At 44.2% G+C, this 21191-nt stretch overlaps 1 protein-coding gene across 2 annotated transcripts in view; it reads right to left on the reverse strand.

Annotated features, from left to right (window-relative positions):
* Nucleotides 1-640: 640 nt before the first annotated feature.
* The window catches only part of LOC139552216 (syntaxin-binding protein 1), a 44319-nt gene continuing 23768 nt past the window's right edge, over nt 641-21191 (reverse strand). The window contains exons 7-20 of one of the 2 annotated variants that reach the window (XM_071363727.1): nt 19969-20117; nt 19635-19719; nt 19179-19309; nt 18407-18514; nt 18172-18235; nt 17994-18059; nt 17824-17904; nt 15616-15754; nt 14550-14659; nt 13751-13852; nt 13414-13499; nt 12345-12499; nt 5551-5708; nt 641-2782 (exon numbers count right to left, since the gene is read on the reverse strand). In XM_071363727.1, the coding sequence (XP_071219828.1) occupies nt 5596-5708; nt 12345-12499; nt 13414-13499; nt 13751-13852; nt 14550-14659; nt 15616-15754; nt 17824-17904; nt 17994-18059; nt 18172-18235; nt 18407-18514; nt 19179-19309; nt 19635-19719; nt 19969-20117 (1389 nt within the window). In that variant the 3' untranslated portion in view covers nt 641-2782; nt 5551-5595. The remainder of the gene's footprint in view (nt 2783-5550; nt 5709-12344; nt 12500-13413; nt 13500-13750; nt 13853-14549; nt 14660-15615; nt 15755-17823; nt 17905-17993; nt 18060-18171; nt 18236-18406; nt 18515-19178; nt 19310-19634; nt 19720-19968; nt 20118-21191) is intronic. The other variant, XM_071363728.1, reaches the window with a different exon arrangement.

Genomic DNA, 21191 nt, shown 5'->3' on the forward strand with positions numbered 1-21191 from the left:
GTGTTGAACACAAACTTTAGAAATACACATTTCTAGGATTTTAGGAAATGCAGATTTAAATGCAGATTTTAAAAAACAAAAACAGATCCTGACGTCTTTTGTACTATGATTTATTATCAAATGATTTTTTTTTAACTAATATTTTGCAGCAAAATATTTTAATTTTTGCTTTGAAGCCAAATAAATGTAGATGGTGAAACAACTAATAGTTGTTATTAAGTAAGGCTGATGTCGGTTATAACCAGATTGTTACTTTTGGCCATGAACTGCAGGTACAGTATGGATAAGTCACCTGACGGTCACTGTCAGAGGCCCGTCTGTACACACTGAAGTTGTACAACCATTTTGATACCACGCAGCGTTTCTCTGCACAAAAATAATAACACAAGCATTGTAGAGACACTACACAATGGATGTATACATTTGTATCACAGCCATCATGTAAAATGTGCTGTAGATCAGTCGTACAACCTGGGTGTGTATTGGGCCAGAGGTCTTCAGGGTCTTACTGCACAATGTGAACTGTGAGCCTGAAAATGAGAGGGTTAACTCACAGATACAGCAGATGCACTACAGTGAAGAACAGCAGAATTGCAACAGAGTACCGTACAATGTAGCTACAGTAGGAACGTGCTGAGTCTTTCTCCTTGTAATGGAAGCCAATTTATTAGACAGCCTTGGTACATTGGTACACATGAAGTATAGTTTTGTTTGTGCTTCAACACTCGCAAACATAGAATCCCAATGAGTTAAACAGGTTTAGGACAGACTTACATTTTTAAAGATTTGTTTCTCTGATAAATAACTTTGATATACACGAATTGAATAGACAGAGACCCTATACAACAGCAACTGATAATAGGAAACAATTCAAATTAAATTAAGCGTTTGCATCACAGAAAACGCATAGTGCAATATACAACCTGTTTGGCCAGGCAAGAGAAATAAAAAATAGATATAAAACGTTGAAATATTGGTGTTACATTTTCTTTGCAAAGCCATTCGCCGTTGGAAGAGTTAACATTGCACCAGCAGAGAAAAACTAACGGACAGACAAACAAAATATAGGTATTAGTTATTTTCCCAGTTCACCACTACAACTACAGATAAAACAACACAGACACACGTGGCTTCACATTCGCATTTTTTTTTAAAGGAAATCTTTTACTACTTCACTGTCAGAAACATCACCAGTCAACAGTGAGACACTAAAAACATCAACGTATGCCATATACACAACACACTACTCAGTGCATGACCCGGTTAAACATTTTGATACTAACCAATGATGACTTACACTGAGTGTACAAAACATTAGGAACACCTGCACTTTTCCATGACCGGTGAATCCAGGTGAAAGCTATGATCCCTTATTGATGTCACCTGTTATTTCCACTTCAGATCAGTGTAGATGAAGGGGAGGAGACAGGTTAAAGAAGGATTTTTAATGCTTGAGACATGGATTGTGTATGTGTGCCATTCAGAGGGTGAATGGGCAAGACAGAAGATTTAAGTGCTTTTGAACCGGGTATGGTAATAGGTGCCAGGTACACCGGTTTGAGTGTCAAGAACTGCAACGCTGCAGGTATTTTTTCAGCTCAACTGTTTCCTGTGTGTATCAAGAATGGTCCAAGAGCATCCAGCCAACTTGACACAACTGTGGGAAGCATTGGAGTCAACATGGACCAGCATCCCTGTGGAACGCATTCGAATACCTTGTAGAGTCCATGCCCTGACAAATTGAATCGGTTCTGAGGGCAAAAGGGGTGCAACTCAAAATTAGGAAGGTGTTCCTAATGTTTTGTGCACTCAGTGTATAATGTGACAGGATACAATACTGAAATACAAGCGGCCCTTCATGATTATTCTGTAAACATCTGCAAGCAATGGCCTTTTTGACACTAAAACGTAAAATCTCTCCAGAGAAAAAGGAAAAGGATGTGGCGAGTAAATACAGTCTTATGGCTGGAGGAGGGATGCTTCTAGCATTCTGTAGCTATTTACACAGCCCCGTTTCTCTCTATCCTCAGACCTTGGGTCAGTCTAGCTGTTTTGTCACTGTCTTACTCACAAGACAGAACTGTGATTGAATGATTTCTCGAGTTGCTTGGTTACGGTATTGCCACACTAAAGGATATACAGTAACAGTACGGACAATGTTCAGGCATGCTACTGATACAAACATCTTGACCAGCTAGGATTCTACCCCCTGATAGGACAGGGATGAGTTATGTTGCATGTTGAGTGATATGATTTTACTGCATTAACTTAACCTAGTGCCAACCAACTATAGTAAGGCATCCCTCCTCTACCCACTATCAATAAAAATCACACCAAGATAAACTGAGGGGAACAAACAGAGAAAACCTCTATCTGTTACACTTTCTAGCAGGTTTCATAGCATACGATATTACATTTGGTACTTTCAGTTTCAAATGGCCTTAGTTGATATTTAAACTTTATTTTATTTTAAATACTTTCCGTTATTTGCATTCATTGTAAAATATGAGAATACTTGTAACATGATTTAGATCTGTTTAAACATTTATTTTGTTCATTAACGCTGTCATTATTTTTGTTTGTAGTAATTTTTTTTGCCCAAGCAAGATACATACAGAATGAAGGTAGGATCTGGGGAAGGTGCCTGGGGGGAGGTTAAGGTGAGAAGACTGGAAGGAGATGGATGGGGCTGGGCGATTTTAGCTCGCCGGTTCCTCGTCTGGTTTGTTCATGGTCTTGAGCTGTTCCAGGAGGGCGGTGGGGGTGAAGACGTGGGTCGATCCTAGAGAGGTGGACAGATACGCAGCAGAGGACACACACAGACAGAGCATGGTATTAGAGTTGCCAAAACATTAGCTCGCTAGGAAAATGTGTTTTCAGCTCTTGGCTATGAATGCTTTGCTGGAAGCACTATTCTTGAGAATTTTGGGGGGGGGAAATAAGATAAACATAAGTACAACCAAAAAACTTGAAATCATAGTCAATAGCCAGTATTTAAAGAATGTATTGGTTATCATTATTGGTTATAATACGATGTGTGGGCTATTCGCGCGTTTTTAAAATCAAGGAAGATTGGTGACTTGTGATCTAGTGCCTGCCAACAATTCACAAAATTGTATGTCACATGCAATTGGATCGCTTGTGATTGGACAGTGATGTACTGACATCACAGAGCTGGCTTCTGAGCCAGCTGCAAAGCACTGGTGGTAGGAACCCTGTGACCACAGCTATAGGAGGGAGCAGCAAATCAGGTGTAAGCGTGTGCATGTGATCTAAGAAGCTTTTATCGCAGTGCATGCAAACAGTCTAATAGCAATATGTAAAATCAGGTAAAGACAAAAGCAGATTTCTGTCCAGCCATTCTCTGATTGGATGACATCAGGGAAGTTATTGTGCCTATGCTTGTAAATAAAATGTGAAATTAAAAGCTAAACATAACAGCACCACCAAAATATGAATGAGCTGACTTTTTCATAGCTGAAGACACATTTTGGACACAGTATAACTCAGGAGGTATTCGATTGGAGTAAACCAAACCTTTCTCCATATAGTTTGTCACCAAGTCGTTGAATGTGTTGATGGCTTACCCGCCATCTTGGACAAACCAAGGCTTTCATTCATAAAGCGAACCGCTGGACCAAAGTTTTGATTTACTCCCCACACCTACTAAGCAGTTGGATTAGTATTGTTGTTATTCTTCATCTGTTTGTTTCTGAAGCAAAGCTGAATGTTTCTATCATTTTGGCTCACCAAGGAAGACGCTTAGGTTTATCTGTGCTAGGTACAATTCATTTAAAGCTCAGTAAATCTGATTGCTCATACCAGTTAGGCCTTTCTAGATGTGATATTGACAGCCAATTAGGAGGGCTGGTTTATCCCATCATCAATAGGTACAGGCAGAGACGGGAGAGGAAGAGGCGAGTCCATCTTAAGTTGGGTCACCATAGTGATGCAGGCATCTTGGGTGTAAGGGAGGGTGGAGTGGGGTGTAGGTGAGCACTAGTCACAGACCAACTTTGGACTGGCGCCTGGTTCTCTCCTGTCTCTCAGCATCTGAAACACACAGCTTTGCAGGGCTCTGGCCAGAAACACAGTGAGCCACGTTGCTCCCCAACACCCACTACATGGGTAGGATTATATCCAAACACCAAAAAACAGAAACAAACAGTCTGAGTAAATTAACAATGGACATTTCGTTCAGGACGGGTTGAATACGGCAGTATATGGTAAAGCCTCCATACTGCACGTGGTGATTGATACTTACAAAAAAAATACCAAAACCATAAAACCAAAAGTTGTTTGAAAAAGATATGGCTTTAGCAGATAAGCAAGAATGAGATGGATGCCCTTTAATGCTGTGTTCAGGGAAACTCACTCAGGTGGCAATTTAACAAATTGTGCAGAATATCGCCACCTTACTTGCAAAATCCCCAAAATAGGCAGTGATGCGGTAATTGCTAATATTGGTGTTTGAAAAATTTCCTAGACTATGTGCTTTTAGAATCCTGTCTCTGTGTACCAAAACCCATATTGCTCTACTATTGGTTGACCATGCTGTATGGGCCACATATGGTGTCGCAAAAGGGAAAATATGGAGCTATATGGCGAACAAAGTGAGGGGGAAATCGTGAAGGCTTTTTATGATGTGTCGCATCTTTTCTAGGCGCTAAAGCATATCGAGTGAACATCGCTACATTCCCAGTGTCAGTGTCTGCAGTGAAGCACTGTGTCCGAGCGAGCAGAAATAGCAGTAGGGAGCTGAAGTTTATTCTTTGACCGAATGGTGTGGAGACCAACATTAGTGTTCTCTGCAGATGACTCCTGGGCCATGTAAGCATGCATGTGATGTCTGGTGGACCGAGAGAGCGTGAGTTGGAGGAGAGGTGGAGGAAGTTGAAAGATTGGGAGCAAAAAATACATCTACGAAAAAAAATGACAATCCTTCCTTGAAAGCCAACATCAACTCAAGGACCTATCCTGAAAAAAAAACATTAAATCAAGGTGATTGTCTTGGAGGTGTTATTTACAAAAATAATTAGTAATAATAGTAATAATAAAGGAATAAAGATGATTCTCGGGGGTAGATTAAATCTGCGCCAAAAAATGATCAATTCTGGGAAACAGGTTACGAAACAGTCTGAGAGGGGCGATTTAATCCACCCAGTTGAGATGATGTGGGGGTGGAGGAGGGCAGCAGGGATGGGGTCAGGACGCCTGTAGCATGGCCAGCCCACATAGGCTGCACATCCTGAAGGCCCAACAGATAGATACTGCAACACATGCCCATTCTATCTGTCAGCATGACAAGGCCAATCACTATTGGCTGTGGGGGTCACCAATCACACTGTCTTACGCTGTGATTGGGTGTTGGCCTGCAAGAGGTGGAGCCTGAGGTGACTGGGCCATGCAGTGAGCCAGGGGCCAGACGGCCATCCCTGAGGGTGGGGCGGAGTTCAAGCAGTAGTGAATGTAGTAAGAGGAGTACGGAGGGAAAGAAAGCCCTTGTGCTGTGGGCGTTCAGAAAGGGCTTCTTTGCGCGGCTGCCTTTACTTTGTCAGAGTGTGATTTCTCCCTCCCTCCCTCTCTCTGTCTGTCTCACTCGTCTGAGCCTGCGTCTGGCTCCTCAAAGGACACCCTAGTGGACTCTCGGAAGTCAGGGTGCTGCAGGTCCGTTAAGAATTTGATGGGGGTGATGGTGTGGGTGGAACCTGTGGAGGAACAGAGGGCGCTTCACGCTCAATTCTCATCACATGCCACGCCCCCCATGCCACGTTCTCTTTTCTGCCACTTTCTCTGCCATCTCGACAAAAAGGGGTTAAACACACCACTGCACAGCACTACCCACATACTGTGAATAGTCATACACGCGCCCACACGCAAACACACGGACACGAAACCCAGACGCACAGAAAAAGACAGGGCGTAGCTGCAATTCAAAGACAACAGTGTTTTAGACAGAACAGGACTGAATCCAAAAGCATAGCACAGCAAAAAATAACAGAGAAGACACACTCCCTTATGACAAGAACTGGCTGACCAGAGACAACATTCAATAAACAGGGAACACATGTCACCCAAAAGGGGTTTACACATATCACAAGGGGTATCTTAGAGAAGTGTTCATCAGAAACATAGCGTTTTCCTCCAGCTAAGTAGCTAGATCCTTAAGTAAGTCTAGCACTAACAGAATGAGTGTTGATTGCCTCAACAGGCAAACTAGGGTCATGACATAAGGGATTCGTGGTGTGTGTACAGTGCCTTGCTAAAGTATTCATCCCCCTTGGCGTTTTTCCTATTTTGTTGCATTACAACCTGTAATTTAAATGTGTTTTTATTTGGATTTCATGTAATGGGTATACACAAAATAGTCCAAATTGGTGAAGTGAAATGAAAAAAATAATAAAAATTCAAATTCAGAAAAGTGGTAAAGTGGTGCGTGCATATGTATTCACCCCCTTTGCTATGAAGCTCCTAAATAAGATCTGGTGCAACCAATTACCTTCAGAAGTCACATAATTAGTTAAATAAAGTCCACATGTGTGCAATCTAAGTGTCACATGATTTCAGTATATATATATACAGTGGGGAGAACAAGTATTTGATACACTGCAGATTTTGCAGGTTTTCCTACTTACAAAGCATGTAGAGGTCTGTCATTTTTATCATAGGTACACTTCAACTGTGAGAGACGGAATCTAAAACAAAAATCCAGAAAATCACATTGTATGATTTTTAAGTAATTAATTTGCATTTTATTGCATGACATAAGTATTTGATCATCTACCAACCAGTAAGAATTCCAGCTCTCACAGACCTGTTAGTTTTTCTTTAAGAAGCCCTCCTGTTCTCCACTCATTACCTGTATTAACTGCACCTGTTTGAACTCGTTACCTGTATAAAAGACACCTGTCCACACACTCAATCAAACAGACTCCAACCTCTCCACAATGGGCAAGACCATAGAGCTGTGTAAGGACATCAGGGATAAAATTGTAGACCTGCACAAGGCTGGGATGGGCTACAGGACAATAGGCAAGCAGCTTGGTGAGAAGGCAACAACTGTTAGCGCAATTATTAGAAAATGGAAGAAGTTCAAGATGACGGTCAATCACCCTCGGTCTGGGGCTCCATGCAAGATCTTACCTCGTGGGGCATCGATGATCATGAGGAAGTTGAGGGATCAGCCCAGAACTACACGGCAGGACCTGGTCAATGACCTGAAGAGAGCTGGGACCACAGTCTCAAAGAAAACCATTAGTAACACACTACGCCGTCATGGATTAAAATCCTGCAGCGCACGCAAGGTCCCCCTGCTCAAGCCAGCGCATGTCCAGGCCCGTCTGAAGTTTTCCAATGACCATCTGGATGATCCAGAGGAGGAATGGGAGAAGGTCATGTGGTCTGATGAGACAAAAATAGAGCTTTTTGGTCTAAACTCCACTCGCCATGTTTGGAGGAAGAAGAAGGATGAGTACAACCCCAAGAACACCATCCCAACCGTGAAGCATGGAGGTGGAAACATCATTCTTTGGGGATGCTTTTCTGCAAAGGGGACAGGACGACTGCACCGTATTGAGGGGAGGATGGATGGGGCCATGTATCGCGAGATCTTGGCCAACAACCTCCTTCGCTCAGTAAGAGCATTGAAGATGGGTCGTGGCTGGGTCTTCCAGCATGACAACAACCCGAAACACACAGCCAGGGCAACTAAGGAGTGGCTCCGTAAGAAGCATCTCAAGGTCCTGGAGTGGCCTAGCCAGTCTCCAGACCTGAACCCAATAGAAAATCTTTGGAGGGAGCTGAAAGTCCGTATTGCCCAGTGACAGCCCCGAAACCTGAAGGATCTAGAGAAGTTCTGTATGGAGGAGTGGGCCAAAATCCCTGCTGCAGTGTGTGCAAACCTGGTCAAGAACTACAGGAAACATATGATCTCTGTAATTGCAAACAAAGGTTTCTGTACCAAATATTAAGTTCTGCTTTTCTGATGTATCAAATACTTATGTCATGCAATAAAATGCAAATGAATTACTTAAATATCATACAATGTGATTTTCTGGATTTTTGCTTTAGATTCCGTCTCTAACAGTTGAAGTGTACCTATGATAAAAATGACAGACCTCTACATGCTTTGTAAGTAGGAAAACCTGCAAAATCGGCAGTGTATCAAATACTTGTTCTCCCCACTGTATATATACACCTGTTCTGAAAGGCCCCAGGGTCTGCAACATCACTAAGCAAGGGGCACCACCAAGCAAGTGGCACCATGAAGACCAAGGAGCTCTCCAAACAGGTCAGGGACAAAGTTGTGCAGAAGTACAGATCAGGGTTGGGTTATAAAAAAAATATCAGAAACTTTGAACATCCCACGGAGCACCATTAAATCCATTATTAAAAAATGGAAAGAATATGGCACCACAACAAACCTGCCAAGAGAGGGCCGCTCACCAAAGCTCACGGAACAGGCAAGGAGGGCATTAATCAGAGAGGCAACAAAGAGACCAAAGATAACAGTGAAGGAGCTGCAGAGCTCCACAGCGGAGATTGGAGTATCTGTCCATAGGACCACTTTAAGCCGTACACTCCACAGAGCTGGGCTTTACGGAAGAGTGGCCAGAAAGAGCCATTGCTTAAAGAAAAAAAATAAGAAAACACATTTGGTGTTCGCCAAAAGGCATGTGGGAGACTCCCCAAACATATAGAAGAAAGTACTCTGGTCAGATGAGACAAAAATTGAGCTTTTTGGCCATCAAGGAAAACGCTATGTCTGGCGCAAACCCAATACCTCTCATCACCCCGAGAACACCATCCCGACAGTGAAGCATGGTGGTGGCAGCATCATGCTGTGGGGATGATTTTCATCGGCAGGGACTGGGAAACTGGTCGGAATTGAAGGAATGATGGATGGCGCCAAATACAGGGAAATTCTTGAGGGAAACCTGTTTCAGTCTTCCAGAGATTTGAGACTGGTACGGAGGTTCACCTTTCAACAAGACAATGACCCTAAGCATACTGCTAAAGCAACACTTGAGTGGTTTAAGGGGAAACATTTAAATGTCTTGGTTTGGCCTAGTCAAAGCCCAGACCTCAATCCAATTGAGAATCTGTGGTACGACTTAAAGTTAGCAGTACACCAGCAGAACCCATTCAACTTGAAGGAGCTGGAGAAGTTTTGCCTTGAAGAATGGGCAAAAATCCCAGTGGCTAGATGTGCCAAGCTTATAGAGACATACCCCAAGAGACTTGCAGCTGTATTGCTGCAAAAGGTGTCTCTACAAAGTATTGACTTTCGGGGGGTGAATAGTTACGCATGCTCAAGTTTCAGTTTTTATGTCTTATTTCTTGTTTGTTTCACAACAACGTTTTTTGCATCTTCAAAGTGGTAGGCATGTTGTGTAAATCAAATGATACAAACCCCCCAAAAATCCATTTTAATTCCAGGTTGTAAGGCAATAAAATAGGAAAAATGCCAAGGGGGGTGAATACTTTCGCAAGCCACTGTATATGGGAGTAAGGAAGCTAATTGAGGTCAAATATGTTGTTGTGTGGATAAGCCAGAGTTTTAATGAGGTTGAGTGCGGTCGGCGCTCAAATGAGAGAAAGATTATCTGGATGAATTCTCTCCTTCGTCCTTCTTTATTCACCTGTGGTCAACATAGTGGGAATAGAATACAGTTGCATTGGCACTGATGATGGCAGACACGTTGGCATTTGTGTCCTGCTGACCACAATGAATGGAGACTAGGGCTGTGGCGGTCACGAAATTTCGTCAGCCGTTGATTGTCAAGCAAATAACTGTCGGTCTCACGGTAATTGACCGTTAATTAACAAACACATTTAGCATCTCCTGGCTACCACATCTAGCCTACAAGCCACTGATGCAGACCTTTGGAACATCTGCGTTTTAAAAAGTCTAATAAATCCATGTAATATAGCCTACACCTTCACAATAAATCCATTATTTATTATAGACAGGTCTAAAGAAGAATGATATGAAGAAAATGTAGTTTATTTCAGAAGAACAGAATATCATACTCGAGTTGTCCTTATGTTAGGTCCTGATCTGGCTATGACAATTGGATGCGGGCTACACTAGTTCATTAAGCAGACAAGATTTGCTTAGAATTCCGTGGCATTATTTTATAGTATGAAGAATACAATTGAACAAAGCTGAATAAAATAGAAAGGATCTTTTCTCCAAACGATTTGAGGGAGTGCGCATATATGCAGCTATTCTGTGTGGAGTGGTTAACAAAGAAATAGGTATTCTATATGCTTAATTTACAGTTATTAATGTAACTTTGTAGTTGTTCTACAAACGTTGGGCTATATGTTTACATTTGTAATACATTGTAAGGATGCATGATGTGACTCTAATGATGATTTGAAAAAAGTAACTTGAAACGCATGAGCTCTGCTTTATTTTTTGAGCAGGCTGTACACACTTCATCAGTCTCTCATTCACAATTTGACAAGCACTCGATAATGCCTAGAATTTTACAGCGGCATCCCCTTTGTTTGGCCGTAATGCACCCTAAAAAAATACATGCCTTTTGCGGCCAGTAGCCGTTATGCCTTTCTCCCTGAGTGCTGCACGCCCCGAATCACCTCTCACTCACATGGCTCTCCATCACATGATCGGGTCTTTCTCACAGGCTACAAGTGAAGACAGACACATCCGGGACGCTATTGCGCGGGTCCTTATCCAATTCCGAGGTGCATATTGAAGATATTGGAAGAACTGTCCACATTTACTTTGTCAGCCAACAAGATGAATAGGTCTAACGAACAGCAAAAACACTAGCCTATGTCAATCTACTATCCCCCATAGTACAAAAGTTGACCTATTGTATTCTGTGCGAGAAATACATATTCCAAACAGTCTGGGACAGTTGTGGGATGCAATAGATCCCAAATTAATACAACCACTAGCATAAATATTTTGTATTTTTTACTATTAGTCTAATTCTTCACATTATAAGCGCAGCAATGCGCACATTAGTAGGCTAAAAGTGCAAATGTTCCATTAACGGAAAACACCATTATCAAAAATGACCGCAAATGCGATTATGCATGTAATGCTTTTATTATAAAGGTGCAGTTTAATGGTGAAAATTATCTTCCCCAAACATGAAACTCACATGCTGCTTATGTATGCCAGTTAGGTTCTACTCCCCTTGTAAAGAGGATTAATGTGCTTAATTTTAAGAAGTTATTTGGCCACTTTATTTGTGATACAAACCTTATCAAAACATATAGGCCTATGGGCTAGGCTACATGAGGTGTGTGACTATGATTTGAAAAAGTGCTGGGCATCATTCACAAGAGATAATATATAATTCACAAGTGATAGGGTAATGTTGTCCCCCATCAGACTATTCTTGATTTAATCTTGTCTTTATTATTTTGTATATGTGTGAAATATGTATCGAAACAGGGGCAGCGGGGAAAAATACATAAATAGCGAATGGAGGACACTTTTCCCGTGGTTCATTTTCAAGCCAGCTAGGCAGGCTATACTCCTGCTGTAAATATAAGCAATGTGCTTAACATTAGGAAAGTTGAGAAATAAATATAGTAGGCCTAACCTATAGAAAGCTGATGAGATCCTCCTCTTTTTAGTAGAGACCATCACTCTGTTTTCTCATGCAACTGCATAGCCTATAGAAATGTTGCGCAACATGAGCTCATGGGCTCTCATGAAGTGTTTGATTAGATTTTCGATTACATTTGCATTGATACCAGAGTGATTAGAGGGACAATAGAGTGCTGAGTACCAGGTAGTTAGTACGTTTGGTAGGCTACTAATGACCAGCAGCAGCATCAGAGCATGGAGAAGCCTAATTACCGTGACTAAACGATCACGTGGAATTTGACTGCCTTCATGACTTGTGACCGCCGGTGTGGTGGTAATTAGGTCACCACAACAGCCCTAATAGAGACCAATAACAGAATTAGCCAGTGTACGAGAGTCAGTCAGTTAGAGAAGTACACCCATTTCCCAATCTATGTCCTAGTCCCCCATCCCTAGGCACTTTGTGTAGACCCTGAAAAGAATTGGGTAGGTATAAGCCATTCCACCTAGCCTATCAGAGGGCATGGTGGACATATTACCTATTCAGACTGTTCAGACCTACAACAAGTGCCCAGAGGGAGGGGTTATATGTCCATTCGAAATGAGTCTGCATTCTTGCATAAATGAAAGGCAACTGTGTGTTAATGTACCAGTAAGATCAGTCTATGTAAGTGTATTTTCTCTTAGGACTGTTCTGTCACACTCCCTATGGGGGAGTGCCTCCCTACCACCTCGGCCTGCGCTCAGTGGCGCCCCCCGGTGTCAGACTCACCAATGATGGCCTCCCACTTCCCGTTGGCCTGCGTGACCTCGTAGGCAGAGCGCATCTCGCTGAAGGACGCGCCTCCGATGATGAAGACCATGACGCGCGGCCCGGTGCGGTACTCGCCTGGGGTCTTATTCTTGTGCCATTGGCCATACCGGGCACTGCCAGGGAGGGAGAAGCACAATCACAAGGGTGACATATCACAGTGTTACTCTTCTTCACTATTTCACCACTGCTGTACTGGGCAGAGTAATGGACAGAGAGAAAGGATCTTTCTCCATGTGGAGACAACTAGCTATATAACATATCAGCAAACCACATCATATGATACAGCAATCTGATGCTCCACTGCGCAGTTAATGATGTGGCATGCAATCATGGGCTGACCAATGTAATGTCTCCAATGTAGTCGGTCTGGAATGTGACCAGTGTGTGTGAATGTGTGTTTGGCTGCGTCATGGCTGTGCAAGGCGTCTAGTGAAATGTGCTTATTTCCCAATGAGTCAATAACATTGGGGCTGGGGAATGAATGGTGGTTGGTGGTGGAAGTGGCTCCCATTCTCAGCAGCACAGATCCCATGTCAAATCAATACACACACAATGAAGGTCTAGTGGGGGGGGGGGGGATATGCAGGGGTCAATGTGTCAGCACTCTCTCATCATTCCCCAGTGCACGCACACCTACCACTGTGGTAGTAGTATGAGGGTTAGATGCCTTGGCTTTGTCCCAAATGGCACCCTATTCCCTATATTGTCCAATACTTTTGACCAGAGCCCTCTGTTGCAGTACTGTATGTTTGACTGAATACACAGCCCTCTGGTTGTCTTTTCTCCTGTTTGTCACTGCTTAGTTCTGCCCTTCACTCTTTTACAGCCAATCAGAGTATTCATCTCCCCTCTCCCTCAGAGCCCAAATAACTATTGATCTATGACCCTCCTTGCTTTGTCATCTCAGTAGCGCTACTACACTGCAATACATTCCTGTGTGTGTGTGTGTGTGTGTGTGTGTGTGTGTGTGTGTGTGTGTGTGTGTGTGTGTGTGTGTGTGTGTGTGTGTGTGTGTGTGTGTGTGTACCTGACTGCAGTGCTGCTGAAGGAGGCAGAGGAGCGGGTAGATATGTAAGGGTAGTGCTTGGTGTCCAGCTTATCTTCAATCACATCCTGCAGGGATGACAAGAAGAAAGGCAGAACAAGAGCATGGTCAGCAAATATAAAACACAGACAACTGGGATGGCCTAAAAAACACACACACACACACACACACACACACACACACACACACACACACACACACACACACACACACACACACACACACACACACACACACACACACACACACACACACACACACACACACACACACACACACACACACGAGACAGAGACTATGTGTATGTCTAGTAACTGACCTCCATGATGTCCTTGACCAGTGGTGTCCAGCGTGACAGCTGATAGGTCTGCTCACTCACACGTTCCTTCCTGTCCAGCTTCTTCCCCCTGCGGAGGGTGGACTAGAGGGAGGAGGAACATGGGGTGAAAAATAACAAAGGGGGAGAGTTAAATTACTGCAAATATCAGTCTGATTGAAGTGTTTAATTGAGACCCATATGAAAGGAATAATATGGTAGGAGCGTAGAAGAGAACGAGGGACAGAGAGAGAGAGAGAGAGGGGAGAGAGAGAGAGAGAGAGAGAGAGAGAGAGAAGAGAGAGAGGAGAGAGGAGAGAGGAGAGAGAGAGAGAGAGAGAGAGAGAGAGAGAGAGAGAGAGAGAGAGAGAGAGAGAGAGAGAGGAGAGAGGAGAGAGGAGAGAGAGAGAGAGAGAGAGAGAGAGAGAGAGAGAGAGAGAGAGAGAGGAGAGAGGAGAGAGGAGAGAGGAGAGAGAGAGAGAGAGAGAGAGAGAGAGAGAGAGAGAGGAGAGAGGAGAGAGGAGAGAGGAGAGAGGAGAGAGGAGAGAGGAGAGAGGAGAGAGAGAGAGAGAGAGAAAGAGAGAGAGAGGAGAGAGGAGAGAGGAGAGTGGAGAGAGAGAGAGAGAGAGAGAGAGAGAGAGAGAGAGAGAGAGAGAGAGAGTGAGAGAGAGAGAGAGTGTGTAACAGGTGTTGAAAAGGTGGCGGTACATCTGTGTCCTTGACTGCAGCTGCAGGAGGGACAGAAGAGGAGGCTGGCCAGACACAAAGTGGCCAACAACAGGAAGTAGGAGTGCTGACTCACGTCTGTGATGATGGGCACACCCAGGTGGGCCATGTTGGTGATGATCTCACTGTCCTCGGGAGGGATCTGGGCATGCTGGATGAGCTTGTTCAGGTTCTCCTCTGTGATGCCTACCCAACAGCACCCCACAGGTTGTTAAGCTCTTATAGGTTAACTTTAAGCCTAATTTATACACTACGTACGTGCACAATGCAAGAAAGCAATTAGCTACATAAAATGGTGATACTGCATAGTTGGATGAGTTACAAATTGCGTCTCTGCACACATTTGCATATTGCTACGCAACTACTTCCATTTTGCACAGCTTGTAAATAGGGAAAAAAATAGGCTTTAGGAATAAACAGGAAAAACTGTTCCTAGATCAGCTCTTAGAGTTAGGGTTGTGTTTGAGGCTAGAGTTAGGGTTGAACCAAGATGTGGTTATGAAGCTAGGGTTAGTTATGGTTAAGGCAGGACGGGAACATGAAGCTAGGGTTAGGGTTGTGGTTGAGGCTAGGGTTAGGGTTGAACTGGGATGTGAATATGAAGCTAGCGTTAAGGTTAGGGTTAGGTTTATGGTTGAGGCTAGGGTTGAATTGGGATGTGGACATGAAGCTAGCATTAGGATTATGGTTGTGGTTTAGGTTAGGGTTGAACTGGGATGTGGATATGAAGCTAGCATTAGGATTATGGTTGTGGTTTAGGTTAGGGTTGAATTGGGATGTGGATATGAAGCTAGCATTAGGATTAAGGTTGTGGTTTAGGTTAGGGTTGAACTGGGATGTGGATATGACGCTAGCATTAGGATTAAGGTTGTGGTTTAGGTTAGGGTTGAACTGGGATGTGGATATGAAGCTAGCATTAGGATTAAGGTTGTGGTTTAGGTTAGGGTTGAACTGGGATGTGGATATGAAGCTAGCATTAGGATTAAGGTTGTGGTTTAGGTTAGGGTTGAATTGGGATGTGGACATGAAGCTAGCATTAGGATTATGGTTGTGGTTTAGGTTAGGGTTGAACTGGGATGTGGATATGAAGCTTGGGTTAGGGTAAATGTTAGGGTTAAAAGTCGAGCATCTTTCAGTTTCACCGTTCTTGAGGAAGATGTAGAGGAGGATGATGCGGATCTTGTCGTGGGTGGTGACGTTGGCGTCCAGCAGGATGGGCACGATGGCCCTCATGGGGTCCTTGATCTTCTCCCCTTCAGCGTCTGTACCCATGGCCAAGTCCTACATACCACACAGACAGGAGATTAGCGATACATCCCAAATAGCAACCTATTCCTTACATACAATGCATTCGGAAAGTACTCAGACCCCTTGACTTTTTCCACATTTTGTTACGTTACAGCCTTATTCTAAAATGTTACATTTTTCCCTCATCAATCTACACACAATACCCCATAATGACAAAGCAAACAGTTTTTTTGACATTTTTGCAAATTTATTACAAATAAAAACTGAAATACCTTATTTACATAAGTATTCAGACCTTTTTCTATGAGACTCAAAATTGAGCTCAGGTGCATCCTGTTTCCTTTGATCACCTTTGAGATGTTTCTACAACTTGATTGGAGTCCACCTGAGGTAAATTCGATTGATTGGACATGATTTGGAAAGGCACACACCTGTCTATATAAGGTCCCACAGTTGACAGTACATGTCAGAGCAAAAACCAAGCCATGAGGTCGAAAGAATTGTCCGTAGAGCTCCGAGACAGGATTGTGTCGATGCACAGATCTGGGGAAGGGTACAAAACATTTCTGCAGCATTGAAGGTCCCCAAGAACAGTCTCCTCCATCATTCTTAAATGGAAGAAGATTGGAACCACCAAGACTCTTCCTAGAGCTGGCTGCCTGGCCAAACTGAGCAATTAGGGGAGAAGGGCCTTGGTCAGGGAGATGACCAAGAACCTGATGGTCACTCTGACAGAGCTCCAGAGTTCCTCTGTGGAGATGGGAGAACCTTCCAGAAGGAAAACCATCTCTGCAGCACTCCACCAATCAGGCCTTTATGGTAGAGTGGCCAGACGGAAGCTACTCCTCAGTAAAAGGCACAAGACAGCCCACTTGGAGTTTGCCAAGAGGCACCTAAAGACTCTCCGACCATTAGAAACAAGATTCTCTGGTCTGATGAAACCAAGATTGAACTCTTTGGCCTGAATGCCAAGCATCATGTCTGGAGGAAACCTGGCACCATCCCTACGGTGAAGCATGGTGGTGGCAGCATCATGCTGTGAGGATGTTTTTCAGCTGCATGAATTGGGAGACTAGTCAGGATCGAGGGAAAGATGAATGGAGCAAAGTACAGAGAGATCCTTGATGAAAACCTGCTCCAGAGTGCTCAGGACCTCAAACTAGGGCGAAGGTTCAACTTCCAAAAGGACAACAACCCTAAGCACACAGCCAAGACAACGCAGTAGTGGCTTTGGGACAAATCTCTGAATATCCTTGAGTGGCCCAGCCAGAGCCCGGACTTGAACCCGATCGAACATCTCTGGAGAGACCTAAAAATAGCTGTGCAGCGACGCTCCCCATCCAACCTGACAGAGCTTGAGAGGATCTGCAGAGAAGAATAGGAGAAACTCCCCAAATACAGCTGTGCCAAGCTTGTAGTGTTATACCCAAGAAGACTCGAGGCTGTAATCGCTGCCAAAGGTGCTTCAAGAAAGTACTGAGTAAAGGGTCTGAATACTTATGTAAATGTGATATTTCAGTTTCTTATTTTTAATGCATTAGCAAAAATGTCTATAAACCTGTTTTTGCTTCGTCATTATAGAGTGTTGTGTGTAGATTTATGAGGGAAAAAACGATAACACATTTTAGAATAAGGCTGTAATGTTACAAAAATGTGGAAAAAGTAAAGGGGTCTGAATACTTCCAGTATGCAGTGTAGTGCACTATACTGTACAAGTAAGTAAGTAAGCTTGCGAGTCGGAATGGTAGATTGTGTTGGGTGAAACGCGGAAGGCAAATTTCGGTTGAATGCATTCAGTTGTGCGACTGACTAGATATCCCCTTTCCCGTTCCCAATAGCGTGTTTCTGTAGCGTGAGGCAGCTTGATGTACAAGTACATCCCTTGGACAGGACGCTAGTCTATCGCAGGGTCGTACCCCCAATCTATCTCCTTAATGCTGAGCCAAACAGTGACGCATTGGACTATAGTGCCCTAGAATGAGCCTCTTCTTCATCCTCTCTGTTCCTTGCTATGCCTCCTCTCTCCATCCCCTCCCACCTCTTCCCTGCCATCACTTCCATCCCTCATCTCCCCTCCATCCCTTCCTCCCCCTTCCTGTTACCTGCTCCACACGACACAACTTGTCCACTGTGCCCTGGTAGTGCTTCATGCAGTCCTCAGCCAGCTGCAGGTGAGTGGAGTACTGAGACACACAGTGAGACAGGGTCAGTACACACACGTCATGTGCACACACAGACACACACTAACACGCACACTAACACAGACACTAACCTTGCTCAGCTCCTTCTGGTACTGGGGCATCTTCTTCAGCATCTGAGAGAGGTCCCTCATGGTGGTCTGTTGGAACACACAACATGGTCACGTTCTCTCTCCACTCAGCCGTAGGAACGTACTGACAAAGAGTATTACCAGACAGGGAGGCTTTCTGAAAGCATCCATCCCTCCGTACCTTCTCTCCAGCAGTGTTCATCCTCTTGCTAGCAGAGAAGTCCTTCAGTTGGCGTGTCACCTCCCTGATGGCAGTTAGAGAAGATAGATAGAGTTAGCAGAAGAGAACTAGTAAGTAGGAGAGCTTGACTTTGTTATGGCTTTATTTTTTCAAACAGTGGCAGTGATATGGACGAGAGAGAGAGAGAGAGAAAGAGAGAGAGAGAGAGAGAGAGAGAAACGGGTGTGTGACTTACGTGGACACCTCAGCGATATGTTTGTGTCTGAGCCCCACCCACAGGTCATCGTCCTCGTGCAGCAGGACCTCCTTCTGAGAAGTGTCTCCCATCCCAGGGGAATCATATCTGATACAGACAGACACGTGAATGGACAGTCAGACAGATAGACAGGGGGAAATAATTAGACAGGTAGATAGACGGAGACAGGAAGCTAGACGGAGACAGGAAGCTAGACGGAGACAGGGGGAGAGGCAAAGATAAATTGGGTCCAAACAGGCAAAAGCACTCATATATTTACTGTAATCAACATCAGCAGCCAGCAACAACATTGTGTTACTTTTCTACACTACACTATATAGAAACTCCAGCACATAGAATTCACAGCCAAGTATTTAAACACAAGACCAAACGGAATCCAGGCTAAACTGCAAAGCCATTCTTCGAACCTGGCACAGATGCCTGAGCCCTGAATGTAAGTGTGTTTGGGAAAGGTACTCTGATCGAAGTCTCTAGCGATCTAAAACACCACAGATGATTACCTTGTAGTGAAAGATTCTGTGGGCGCAACAGCTGCCCTCCCTGAACGGATTATTTTCTTCTATTTACAGTAGTTACACCTAAACCTTAGCAGCTAGTAGGCCTCAGCCTGTCTCTTTCCTTGGAGACTGCTGAAGGGAGGGATGTGAATGCCGAGACACACACACACATAGGGGAACACGCACATACACACACGCACGCACACACACACACACACACACACACACACACACACAAATGCACCCAGACGTACCTGTAGACGTCGTTTTCGATGGGCAGCAGGTCGTAGCCCATGGCCTGGAAGGTGAGCTCATGCAGGACGGGGGAGACGGGGTCAAAAGCCCTGTCCAGGATGATCAGCTGAGAACGAGCCTTATCGGGACCCTGCAGAGATAGAAGGATGGAGAGATAGAGGGGTAGAGGAGAGAGGTGCAGATTTACTCTGTGTCCTGATAGCTCCTACATAAAATATGTATACAGAAATATAAATCATAGTAATACATTTAATTTATAACACCCTTCCATTGAAAGACAATTGCAAAGTGCTACAGTGAGGTGTGATCTTTTGTAGCTTGCTGGTTGTTTGTTAAAGTAGCACACGGTAATATCTTCTATGTTCTCATATGTTCACTGCTAAAATATTTCCTTCTACCTCTAATCTAATAAACACTCGCTCCCTCATCCTTCCCTTGTTCCATCCCTCCCTCACCTCTCCCATGGTGGGGTCATCTGCCTTGTAGGCGTCCAGTTTGTCCTGCAACAGCTGGGCCAGGGTGGCATTGTCTTTGTACTCCCTGAGAGAGAGAGTCAGGGAGCGAGAGAGAGGATGGGATTTAACAATATGTTTCTATCCCATTTACTGAACATATTAGCCCTGACCCCCTGTCAATGAGAGGTTGCCTCCCAAATGGTAACATAGTCCCTTTATTACTTCTGACCCGTTCCCAGTAGTTCTTACATAGGGAACAGACTGCCATTTGGGACACAGTAATATTGCTGTTTCTAATGTCCCCATTATCTGAGATGCGCCCCCTGTGGCTCACCCTCGGTATCTGACAGCAGGGTACTCCTTCAGGGTGGCACACAGGGTGGCAAGCTGGTCTGCCAGCCTCTCCATCACTGGGTTCTTAAGCTGGGTCTTATGGGGACTGTAGAAACTTTGGAAGGCATCCGGGTTGTCCAGAGAGTACACCTACACACACACACACACACACACACACACACACACACACACACACACACACACACACACACACACACACACACACACACACACACACACACACACACACACACACACACACACACACATTTCATCAATCAAATGTTATTTGTAAGCAGAGCTAACAGCGGCAAATCAAATCCCCCCTACACAGAAGGAAGAAACCTTGAAAGGACCCAGTTTTATGAGAGAGATCCCACAGTATATATGTTCGGTAATACTTTAACTGTACGTCATACCCGTGTGGTTCAGTTGGTTGTGCATGGCGTTTGCATCGCCAGGGTTGTGGGTTCGATTCCCACAGGGGACCAGTACGAAAATGTACTGTAAGTTGCTCTATATAAGAGTGTCTACTAAAATGTTAAACTGTAATTGTACAGCATACATAACAAATATGTTAGCATAACATTACAGCTATATTTGGTTCATTATTTTGTGGTAAGGCACATGCTCTCCGGATGGTGATAGTGAACTGAAGGACACACGGCAGTTTGCACCCTATATTCTAGAAATTATCATTCAATAGTATCAGAGCATAGCGCTGGGCACAGTAGCATAGTATGTTCTATCTAGGTTTCCTGTTATGCACATACAATAGCCAGGCCTCCTTTCCTTCCTGTATGTGTGTATGATGGGACAGTGACGTGACTGTGGCCTTTCCTTCCTGTATGTGTGTATGATGGGACAGTGACGTGACTGTGGCCTTTCCTTCCTGTATGTGTGTATGATGGGACAGTGACGTGACCGTGGCCTTTCCTTCCTGTATGTGTGTATGATGGGACAGTGACGTGACTGTGGCCTTTCCTTCCTGTATGTGTGTATGATGGGACAGTGACGTGACTGTGGCCTTTCCTTCCTGTATGTGTGTATGATGGGACAGTGACGTGACTGTGGCCTTTCCTTCCTGTATGTGTGTATGATGGGACAGTGACGTGACTGTGGCCTTTCCTTCCTGTATGTGTGTATGATGGGACAGTGACGTGCCCGTGGCCTTTCCTTCCTGTATGTGTGTATGATGGGACAGTGACGTGACTGTGGCCTTTC

Source organism: Salvelinus alpinus, chromosome 24, assembly GCF_045679555.1.
Source record: "Salvelinus alpinus chromosome 24, SLU_Salpinus.1, whole genome shotgun sequence".
Classification (NCBI taxonomy): domain Eukaryota; kingdom Metazoa; phylum Chordata; class Actinopteri; order Salmoniformes; family Salmonidae; genus Salvelinus; species Salvelinus alpinus.